At 53.3% G+C, this 12,109-nt stretch overlaps 1 protein-coding gene across 1 annotated transcript in view; it reads left to right on the top strand.

Annotated features, from left to right (window-relative positions):
• Nucleotides 1-695: 695 nt before the first annotated feature.
• Nucleotides 696-12,109, top strand: part of LOC132380700 (FYVE, RhoGEF and PH domain-containing protein 1-like) — an 11,661-nt gene continuing 247 nt past the window's right edge. The window contains exons 1-3 of the mRNA XM_059949687.1: nt 696-1,095; nt 10,136-10,315; nt 10,792-10,963. Coding sequence (XP_059805670.1) covers nt 1,080-1,095; nt 10,136-10,315; nt 10,792-10,963 — 368 coding nt within the window. The 5' untranslated portion in view covers nt 696-1,079. The remainder of the gene's footprint in view (nt 1,096-10,135; nt 10,316-10,791; nt 10,964-12,109) is intronic.

Below are 12,109 nucleotides of genomic sequence, written 5' to 3'. Positions count from 1 at the left end.
CCCTCCCTCAACATCTGTCTTAGGGAGAGTCAGAGAGCCTTGGGTATAGCGGGGCAGAGCTGTTAACAGGGTTTTTCTCTCTCTCTCTCTCGTTCTTTCACTCACCCACACACTCTCCCCTTTATCTCTCTGTCACCCTCTTCCCCTCTTTTTCTGCCCCTTCCCCATCCCCTCCCCACTCTCCCTCTCCCCCTCCCCTCCTCCCTCCCCCACCTCTCTCCCCCCTCCCCCCTCTACCTCTCCCCTCACATCCTTTATCCTGTCTCTCTTACGCCTCCCTTCCCCTCTCGCTCTCCCTCCTTCTCCCCTCGCTCTGCTGTGGGAAGGATTGCATCTGGGCTGCTGCGAGCGGGGGTGGGCCCTGCGGTGTGTCCGACAGAGGCTCAGTGTCTGGCTGGTAGCCGCTTCCCCTGTGTCAACCAGCCCAGCTGTTTGCAGCTTTCCCTCTATAAATAGAGCTGAGAGTGCCCCAGGTCAGCTCCCAGCGAAGGCAGCCCTCTCCCATCCTTCTGGGGCTGTTGAAAATCCACGGGGGAGGAGGGGGGAGAGAGAGGTAGAGGGTGGGTAAGAGAGTGTGTAGGGGTGAGGGGGGGGTAAGAGAGCAAGAAGGAGTAAAGCAGAGAAGGGGTGAGTGAAGGGCAAAGGGAGAGAGGAATGGGGAGAGAGGAATGGGGAGAGAGATAGGGGTGCTGAGGGATATGGGGTGAGGATTAAGGGGGTGAAAGTGTGGAATACAGAGGTGGGGAGAGAGTGACGAGAGTGGGGAACAGTGAGAGAGAGTGAGAGGTGGGCCTGTCAGGGAAAGGTGGGAGTGAAGAGAGAGGAAGGGAAGCAAATGTGTGGGAGGGGAAGGGGCAAGAGAGGCTCAGGAAGGAGGGAGGCAGTCTGGAACGGAGAAGCTGTTTAACTCTGGCCAGGCAGAGGGTAGGAGCCACTCCTCCCTGCCTCCGGCTCTCCCATTCACTCATTTGAAAGACTCCGGCTGTGTGGGAGGGGTGTGAGCCTCCCACTCGGATCCAACGGCTGTGATTCGCAGTTCCCCTCCCTCCCTCCCTCCTGGATCAACAGCTGTGCAACATATGCTGCTGGCCACAGGTTTGTCCGTTTGGGGGGGAGCAGCACACGAAGGTGCAGGGGGTGAGTGTCTGAGCTTCTTGCCCTGACAGGATGTCCCGAGCATCCGGGAGCCCTTGCCCCCTCCTTGGCATCTCCGCCAGTCGGGGGTGGGGGGGGGGGGGGTTCGCAGGGAGCGGTGCACTGTGGGTAGTCTGGCAAGTAAACATGTCAGAGTATGATTCTGCAGTGCTGTCTACTTGCTGTTCCTCCCGAGGCGCGTGCCAGTCCCTCGTTGCGCCCCTCTCGCAGCCAGACTGGGGAGAAGGGCAGGCGAGGGGCGCTTCCTGTCCCTCTCCTCCACCCCGCAGGGGTCATGGGGAAGATCCCTACTGATGCTTGCCTGAGTCGAGGAGTCAGCTGGTACCACCGTGCACTCGCGGTTTGGCTCGGCTCGTGGCGGGTGCATGTGGGGAGGAGGGGGGGGGTGTCGTATGTCAATCGAGAGCGTAGGAGGGGCAGTAATGCAGAGAGAAGTGATCACGAATCCCCGCAGAGAGGCTCAACCCTCTTCCCTGGTGATTATACGGAGTCTCCGTCTCCGTCCCGGGCCTCCTCTGAACCCTTCCCGGCGGGTGCCTCCGCCCAAGGCTCTGTGCGCCGGCTGGGGTCTCCCCTGGTCTTGCTCCTGGTCAAAGTCGAGCATGTTGTCATGGGCACGACTGGGTGTGTGGGCGGTGCAGTGTGAACCTGACTCACAGCAGCATTACAGACAGGTGGCATCAGATAAGCCACAGTCAAGAGGAAAAGCTGTGGAACTATGCAAGGAAGGACTCGGTCAGAGCAAAGTCCATTGCTGTGCGGAGTCTCCTCAGAGTTGCCGCACCGAGGCAGCGATTGGGGTTGTGCCAGCTGGCTTGAGAACCGGACGGTTGACGGTTCCTGAGCCTGCTGGGGTGGGGCTTTCGGGCTTCTGTACCTCCTGCCCGACGGGAGCTGTTGGACCATCGGGGGCCTCACGGTAAAGCAGCCGCTACTTCGGCGCCCGTGGCCCGGGCTCGATCCCCGCACGTTTGCGCAGTCTCCCCACGAGCGTGCGAGTTTCCTCCGGGCGCTCCAGTTTCCTCCCGGAGAGTCGGTTAATTGTCTGGAAGGGCTCGAATCTATAGAAAAATCAGTAAGCTGGTATGGCCCGGACGGTGGGGATCTCTGATGGACATTGCCTTCTTGAGGCAGCGCCTCCTGTAGATGTGACCGATGGTGGGGAGGGACGTACCCGTGATGGATACGGGCCGAGTACACAACTCTCTGCAGCTTCCTGCGCCAGACTGGGATGGACATTCGGATTGCCGTATCAGACCGGGATACACATTCGGATTGCCGTGCCAGACCGGGATGGACATTCGGATTGCCGTATCAGACCGGGATGGACATTCGGATTGCCGTATCAGACCGGGATACACATTCGGATTGCCGTATCAGACCGGGATACACATTCGGATTGCCGTATCAGACCGGGATACACATTCGGATTGCCGCACCAGACCGGGATGCACATTCGGATTGCCGTATCAGACCGGGATGCACATTCGGATTGCCGTATCAGACAGGGATGGACATTCGGATTGCCATACCAGACCGGGATACACATTCGGATTGCCGCACCAGACCGGGATGGACATTCGGATTGCCGTATCAGACCGGGATGGACATTCGGATTGCCGTATCAGACCGGGATGGACATTCGGATTGCCGTATCAGACCGGGATGCACATTCGGATTGCCGTATCAGACAGGGATGGACATTCGGATTGCCGCACCAGACCGGGATACACATTCGGATTGCCGCACCAGACCGGGATGCACATTCGGATTGCCGTATCAGACCGGGATGGACATTCGGATTGCCGTATCAGACCGGGATGGACATTCGGATTGCCGTATCAGACCGGGATGGACATTCGGATTGCCGTACCAGACCGGGATGCACATTCGGATTGCCGTATCAGACCGGGATGGACATTCGGATTGCCGTATCAGACCGGGATGGACATTCGGATTGCCGTATCAGACCGGGATGGACATTCGGATTGCCGTATCAGACCGGGATGGACATTCGGATTGCCGTATCAGACCGGGATGGACATTCGGATTGCCGTATCAGACCGGGATGGACATTCGGATTGCCGTATCAGACTGGGATGGACATTCGGATTGCCGTATCAGACTGGGATGGACATTCGGATTGCCGTATCAGACTGGGATGGACATTCGGATTGCCGTATCAGACAGGGATACACATTCGGATTGCCGTATCAGACAGGGATACACATTCGGATTGCCGTATCAGACCGGGATGGACATTCGGATTGCCGTATCAGACTGGGATGGACATTCGGATTGCCGTATCAGACAGGGATGGACATTCGGATTGCCGTATCAGACCGGGATACACATTCGGATTGCCGTACCAGACCGGGATGGACATTCGGATTGCCGTACCAGACCGGGATGGACATTCGGATTGCCGTACCAGACCGGGATGGACATTCGGATTGCCGTACCAGACTGGGATGGACATTCGGATTGCCGTACCAGACCGGGATACACATTCGGATTGCCGTATCAGACAGGGATGGACATTCGGATTGCCGTACCAGACCGGGATGGACATTCGGATTGCCGTACCAGACCGGAATGGACATTCGGATTGCCGTACCAGACCGGGATACACATTCGGATTGCCGTATCAGACCAGGATACACATTCGGATTGCCGTATCAGACCGGGATGGACATTCGGATTGCCGTATCAGACCGGGATACACATTCGGATTGCCGTATCAGACCGGGATGGACATTCGGATTGCCGTATCAGACCGGGATGGACATTCGGATTGCCGTATCAGACCGGGATGGACATTCGGATTGCCGTATCAGACCGGGATGGACATTCGGATTGCCGTATCAGACCGGGATGGACATTCGGATTGCCGTATCAGACCGGGATGGACATTCGGATTGCCGTATCAGACCGGGATGGACATTCGGATTGCCGTATCAGACCGGGATACACATTCGGATTGCCGTATCAGACTGGGATGGACATTCGGATTGCCGTATCAGACCGGGATGGACATTCGGATTGCCGTACCAGACCGGGATGGACATTCGGATTGCCGTATCAGACAGGGATGGACATTCGGATTGCCGTACCAGACCGGGATGGACATTCGGATTGCCGTATCAGACCGGGATGGACATTCGGATTGCCGTATCAGACCGGGATGGACATTCGGATTGCCGTATCAGACCGGGATGGACATTCGGATTGCCGTACCAGACTGGGATACACATTCGGATTGCCGTATCAGACTGGGATGGACATTCGGATTGCCGTATCAGACAGGGATGGACATTCGGATTGCCGTACCAGACTGGGATGGACATTCGGATTGCCGTACCAGACTGGGATGGACATTCGGATTGCCGTATCAGACTGGGATGGACATTCGGATTGCCGTATCAGACCGGGATGGACATTCGGATTGCCGTACCAGACCGGGTGGACATTCGGATTGCCGTATCAGACTGGGATGGACAATCGGATTGCCGTATCAGACAGGGATGGACATTCGGATTGCCGTATCAGACAGGGATGGACATTCGGATTGCCGTATCAGACAGGGATGGACATTCGGATTGCCGTATCAGACTGGGATGGACATTCGGATTGCCGTACCAGACCGGGATGGACATTCGGATTGCCGTATCAGACCGGGATGGACATTCGGATTGCCGTATCAGACCGGGATGGACATTCGGATTGCCGTACCAGACTGGGATACACATTCGGATTGCCGCTGGTGGGGTGGAGATACATCTCTACTAAAGGAGACGTAAGGTTCCCCTTTCCACCACCAGCCTGCAGGTCACCCTTGGGCAAGTTGCAGACCCTCCAATCAGGATCACGTGAGACCATGGGAGCAGGTGGTGGGTGGTCATATGAACAGCCGGTGCAGATCACAAGTCCGGGTGATGCGACCACTGACACCAGGCAGACAATCTGTGAAGAGTATTGATAATGACCGGGGTCACCTGTCTTGTAAAGACACTGTCCAGGAGAAGGCAATGGCAAATCACGTCTGTAGGAAAATTTGCCAAGAACAATCATGGCCGTGGAAAGACTGTGATCACCTACGTCATATGACACGGCACATAATGATGATGATGACATAGGACATGGCACGTAACGATGATTTATTTGGAGATCTAGTGTGGAACCATCTCTTTCGATCTTTCGAGCCACACCCCCCCCCAGCAACCCGCCTGTTTCATGGCTTGGCTTCACAGGTGAAGATTTAGGAGGGGGGCTGCCCACGTCAGCTGCAAACTCTCTGGTGGCTGACCAGGCCAATACGGGGCAGGCAGACCCGGCCGCAGTGGGTAATGGTCGTAAACGTGGGCGTGTGCTTCGGCCTGCGCAATGGTCCTTCTATGTGGAGTGCAGTCTGCGTGGCGCAGGCCCCACCCATTACACGTGGGGTTCATCTGCCATAGCCTGTCAAGCTGGGACGGTGACAGCGAGGTCCCTGGGCCGGAGGAGTTATGTTGGAGTGCTCCACCTGCCCGGGTTGAGAGTCAGAGTTGTCCCTCTCTTAGGCCGGCTGCCAACCAAGGCTAACGAGCCCAGCCTACCCAACCAGTTACACCGCCAGACTCTCGGTCGCACCACGACGAAGCAAGCTTGGTGGAAACCCACCTATTTAACCCCTAAACTAATCACAATACTACCGTCTTGTACGTCTTCGGACTGTGGGAGGAAACCAGAGCATCTGGAGGAAACCCACGGGCTCACGGGGAGAACGTTCGAGCTGCTTACAGATAGCGCCAGAATTTAAGTCTGAGCTGCAATAGCGCTATCTGTTACGCTAACATGGCGCCCAATATTTAGTTTAAAGTTAATATTTAATACTGTACATTAAGATGTATAAAATTCCCCGATTTTGTATGCTGTGTTCTCAAACTCTTTGCCGTGTCATCGTCGAGGAGTTTCATCCACACACCGTAAGACCACAAGACATGGGAGAAGAATCAGCCACTCAGCCCATCGAGCCTGCTCTCTCTTTCCGTCACAGCGGATTCTTTTTCTCGCCCTATTCTCTCACCTTCTTGGAGTATTGTGTGCAGATTTGGCCCGTTATCTAGGCAGGAACGCACTGGCATTGGGGAGGGTCTAGGTGAAGGGTTCCCAACCCTTTTTTACGCGAAAGACCAATGGCATTAAGCAAGGACGTGTGGGCCCCCTGGACTAGAGAAGGTTCGCGAGGACGGCCCGGGGAATGAAACGGTTAATTTATGAGAATGGCTTGGTAGTTCAGGATCTGTACTCTCTGGAGTTTAGGAAAATCCCATTGAAAGCTTCTGGACTGTTGGGAGGTCGAGATAGAGCGGACGTGGAGAGGTCAGGGAGTACAGGACCAGGAGGGCGCAGCCTCAGGATAGATGGACATCCCTTTAGAACCGAGAGGGTGATGAACCCGTGGAATTCACTGCAACAGATGGTTGTGGAGGCCCTGTTTGGGTGTATTTAAAGTGAAGCTTGGTAGGCTCTTGATTAATAAGGGTGGTGTTGAGAAAAGTCAGCCACGATGGAATGGCAGAGCAGACTAGATGGGCCGAATGGCCTAATTCTGCTTGTGTGTCGTCATGTCTTCTCCCCGTAGCCCTTAATCCCCAATCAATCAAACTCTGCCTTAAGTACACCCAGTAACTTGGCCTCCCCAGTTGCCGGTGGCAATGGACTCCGCAGATTCCCCACTCACTGGCTGATGAATTTCTGCCTTCTCTCTGTTCTGAGGTTGTGGCCTTGGATCCTGGGCTCCGCCACTAATGGAGACATCGTGTCCCTTCTATCCAGGTTTTTTAGTATCCGGTAGGTTTGAATAAGGTAGCCCTCCCCTCATCATTCTGAACTCCAACAGGCCCAAAGACGTCGCAGTCTCCTTGTACGTTAACCCTTTCATTTCCAGGGTCATCACTGTTCTTAAGAATCTCTTCTGGGCCCATCTTTCCTTGGATGCGGGGCCCAAGGTTGCTCTCAAATATTTCAAATGCACTCTGGCCAACATCCTTGCTTTTACGCTCCCGTCCTCTCAAGGCGAATGCTGATATTGCACGCCTTCCTCACCACCGACTCGACCTGCAAGTTAAGGTTCACGCCCAACCCTGCGTGGCAGTTCCATCAGCATCCTTGGCGAGGCGAATGCAGGGTGTGTGTTTCTGGGACCGGGATAAAGGGTCAGTGGAGATGGGGGAGAAATCCCTTTGCCTGGCAGAGTGGGGGACCTCTAAAGTTCTACCCCTCCACCTGGAAGCTCGTAAGAAGGGGTGGGCCGTTTCAGACAGAGATATCCAGTCTTGAGCGAAGTTTACGGGGCCGAGTCCTTGAAGTGGCTGTAAGGCTTCGCGGACCCATACAGGCCGGTCACCCTTAGAAACTACTCTACAGGCATACGAGTTCGCCATTGACAGCACTGTTGTTGGCAGAAGAAGAAGGCGTGCCAGTGGCCATACTTAATCATTTGAGGAGAGCTGGTAGGTCAAACCTCAGCGGATGTACGGTGAGGAGCAGTTGTGTCATCGCCGCGTGTGGAGGCTCCAATGGGTAGGATCGAAAGGGACTGCAGATGGCTCTAGACTCAGCCATCTCCACCACAGGCACCGTTGAAGAGATCTTCAAGAGTTGGTGCCATCCACCCCTAAGGACCCTCACTATCTGGAACATGCCCTCTCCCGATTTCTACCATCGGGGAGCAGGTACAAGATCCTGAAGACAACAAACTCATCATTTTAGGAAGTGCTTCTTTCCCTCGGCCATTAGGTTTCTGAACGGTCCATGAACTTTTGTTAACTCAGTTATTAATTTTATGTGGGAATATAGATCCATAATTTCCTGAACGTGACATCACAGGTGAATAGGGTAATAAAGAGAGCCTTTGGCCCTCATAAAACTAGGTATTGAGAGTAGGAACTGAAATGTTCTGTTGAAGATGTATATCAGCCAAATTTGGAGTATTGTATTCAGTTCTGGTCAGCCCTCCTACAGGAAAGATATCAATAAGATTGAAAGAGTACGGTCGGCCCTCCTTATCCGCGGATTCAACCAACTGCAGATCGGGAAAACCCGGTTCTCTCTCCAGCACTCGTTTGAGCATGTACAGGCTTTTCTTTCTTGTCATTATTCCCTAAACAATACAGTATAACAACTATTTACATAGTACTTACAATGTATTAGATATTATAAGTAATCTAGAAATGACTTAAAAATACAAGCAGTCCCCAGGTTATGAATGAGTTCCGTTCCTGAGTCCGTCTTTAAGTCGGATTTGAAGTCGGAACAGGTACATCCGCTATTATTTAGCGTCAGTTAGTCAAGTTTTTCTTAGTATATGGTATATAGTTTACCTTTCTATGCATATAAAACACTTAAGAAACATATGTATTGCAATAATTAAACCACTGCGTTGCTTAGTAATAATTGTAGCTTTCATCAGGGCAGGGCCTTTCATGTGCTCCATTAAAATTGTTTGGATCATTGACCGGCTGTAGCCTAATGCTTTTCCAATGACTGATGGCGTTTCACCTCTTTCTGATCACTTTATTACTTCCACCTTATTTTCAAATCGCGATCCTGATTATTTTCGTGAACTGCGGATTCCGAGCTGCACTGTCGGGTCCTAATGTCCACCACACTGAGTCATGTTAAATAAAGTCCGGGGTTCCGCTGGGTCCTAAAGCCTACCTCACGGAGACAGGTTAAATAAGGGACTTGAGCATCCACCTTTTTTTGGTATCCACAGGGGGTCTCTGAACCAATCCCCCGCGGATAAGGAGGGCCGACTGTACAGAGAAAGTTTAGAAGGATGCTGCCAGGTCTTGAGGAATGGTTGAACTGGTTGGAACTGGAGTGCAGGAGAATGAAGGGAGATCTTGCAGGGGTATACAAAATAATCAGGCTATTTGCGCTGTGGTTGGGTGAGACTAGAACTGGAGGTCATAGGTTAAGGGGGAAAGATGAAATATTTAAGTGGAATCTGAGGAGGAACTTCTTTGCTTAGAGGGTGGGGTGGGGATTCAATTTAATTTAAGAGAAATTTAGATAATAGGAGGGTCAGAGAGAGGGATATAGTCCAGATGCAGGTTGATGGGACAAAATAGAAGATCCGATTGGCATGGACTAGATGGGCTGAATGGTCTGCTGCTGTGCTTTTTTTTAATGACTCTAACAGTTCCCTAAAGTATACCTGCAGGTTGAGTTGGTAGTACAGGAAAGCAAATGCAATGTTAGCATTCATTTCAGAGGACTGGAATATAAAAACGAGGATGCAATGCTGGGGCTTTATAGGACACCTGTCAAACTACATTTGGAGTATTGTGAATCGTTTTGGGCTCTGTACCTAACAAAGGATGTATTGGCATTGGAGACGGTCCAGAGGATGTTCACGAAAATAATCCCGGGAATGAAAGGGTTAACGTATGAGAAACGTTTGATGGCTCTGGGCCTGTACTCAAGGTGTGGGGAGGAACTCATTTAAGTCTAACCAATAATGAGGGCCCAGACAGAGTGGATGTGGAGAGGATGTTCCCTATAGTCCAAGACCAGAGGGCAGGGCCTCAGATTAGAGGGACGTCCATTTAGAACAGAGATGAGGAGGAATTTCCTTAACCAGGAGGTGGTGAGTCTCCAGGTGTCTGTGGAGGCCAAGTCATTGGGTATATTTAAAGTGGAGGTTGATAGGTTCTTGAGTGACAAAGATTATGGGGAGAAGGCAGGAGAATGGGGTCGATAGGGATGATAAATGGCCATGATGGAATGGTGGAGCAGACTCGATGGGGTGAATGACATAATTCTGCTCCGTTGCCTTATGGTCTTACGGACTCTGTCTTTCTACTGTCCTGTTGCCGCAAAAAGAACAAATTTGACAGCTAAGTCTGGGATAACAAACCTGATTATGGTCCAAATGCTCCAGCTAACCCCTGCCTTCTCTCCACTTCCCCCACTGGTCCCATCTCCGATCCAGGGACGCCAGCCTCCCGATCGCTTGTGAAGAGCATGTCCCTGGACTCCAGCCCTGGACTGGATGCTGCGCAGGGAAAAGCCCAGGCTTCTGGCCTACCGGCCGCCGAGCGTCCCTCGCCAGCGAGGACTGTCGGGGAGAGGCCGTCTGCCAGCCACAGATCTGCGGGGGCGAAGCCGCAAGGTTTGACTTTGGAGGGGGTGGGGAGGGTGCGGTCTGGAGAGATTCGAGGCCTAACTCCCCGTTGTGGACTTTTGGCCTTTGCTTATGGTCATATGACCTGTAATATTTCTCCCCCCACAATATTCCCATCCAGATACTGCTCCTCCCTCTCGCGTTTGCAAGTGGGAGAGGAGGGCAGTTGTAGGGAGGGGGTGTTATAGAGATGGAGAGGGGTGTGGGGGAAGGAGGGGATGGGTGTATGGGGGGGGGTCACAGAGATAGAGAAGCGTCATGGAGATAGGGAAGTTGGGTTCACAGATGTGGAGGTACGTAAGGGTTGGTAGGTGGGGAATGTGGGTGGGGTTCTCGTTTGCAGGGGCAGGTGAGTGGGGGGGGAAGGCTGTTGCTTGGCGGAGCATGGGAAAGAGGGAGGGGTTTGGGCCAATTGTCTGCCTCTCACCCCCTCCCACCCTCTCTCTGTCTCCCCCTTCACTCAGTGCCTCCGAAGCCGACGCACCTCCATCGCCCTTGGCGGACGGAGCCCATCCCGCCTGCGCCCTCGCGGCCTCTGCCCGCTGACCCCAGGGGCTCCCCTTCCGCCCCCCAGGATGTCCCGAACCCCAGCCTCAGCCCGGCACGAGTCTCCTCCCTCATCGAGAAGTTCGAACGGTAAGGAGTCTGGCGGGGGTGGGAGGGGGAGGAGGGAAATGGTTTCCCCTCCCCCAGTGGAGGGGTAAAATCCGGGGATGGGAGGTCATTCCTTCCTCTGAGGGAGGGGTGAAATATCCCCCATAGAAGGAGAAGAAAATTATCCCTCTCAGGGAGGTGATAAATATATCTCTATAGAGAGAGGGGTAAATCTTTTTCTATGTAGGTGGTAAATAGATCCCCTAAGGGAGGGGACAAATAGTTCTCCCAAGGGGGAGCATTATTCTGACAGGGTTAAACCTTCCTCCCACTTGGAGGGGTAAAACTGTCCACAGAGAGGAGGAGGGGGTTGAATCTTTACCCACCTGAAGAGGTATACCTTCCCACATGGAGTATCTTCCCCTTCTGAGTGAGGGGGTAAATCCTCTCCAGAAAGAGAGGGAAAATACCCATAGAGAAAAAGGGTAGGTATTTCCCCTCAAAAGAGAGGGTGTCGACCCTCTGGGGAGGGCGATAGTTAGTCCCCCTGTGTAATAAATCCCCACACAAGGGTGTAAGTCTTGTTCTGCAGAGGAAGGGGTGAGTCATTCCCCCGAGTTGGGGGTAAACTCTACCCTACAAATCCTCCCTGTGAAGGCAGTTGATAAATCCCTACACGTAGGGAGTATATCATTCCCTCAAGATGGGGTAAACCCCCCTGAGAGAGGGAGTAGATCCCCTCAGAGGAAGGGAGTAAACATCTCCCCTGAGAGAGAAGATAAATTACCCCCCTCTGAGGGTGAGGGGCATATTTTCTCATGCGAGTGGGATAGGGCAAATTATTTTCCGAGGGAGGGGGATAAATCGAGTACCTGTGAGTGGTGGTGGTGGGTGGATTGACCCCAAACAGGGGGCAGAAGGAGGTAAATTGCCTCCTGTCTATGCAAGGGGTCAGCAGGGGTAAATGATTTCCTGAGAGAGAGAGAGAGAGAGGTGTTTGAGGGGTCAATCTTATCCTGATGGGGATGTGGGGGGGGTGGTTTGCTGAGGATGTAGTGTCCCCTAGGGATGGATGGGGAAAGGATAAATCGTCCCGCCTGTAGCTCAGGTGAAAGGGATGCTTGGTTTGAACCTCTAAGACCTATCGGTCAGTTTGGGGTGGTTTCTTCCCAATAGACTTCGGCGACC

This window comes from Hypanus sabinus, chromosome 24, assembly GCF_030144855.1.
Source record: "Hypanus sabinus isolate sHypSab1 chromosome 24, sHypSab1.hap1, whole genome shotgun sequence".
NCBI lineage: Eukaryota > Metazoa > Chordata > Chondrichthyes > Myliobatiformes > Dasyatidae > Hypanus > Hypanus sabinus.
Note: the sequence above shows the minus strand (reverse complement) of the source record. Positions and strands in the feature narration are given on the sequence as shown.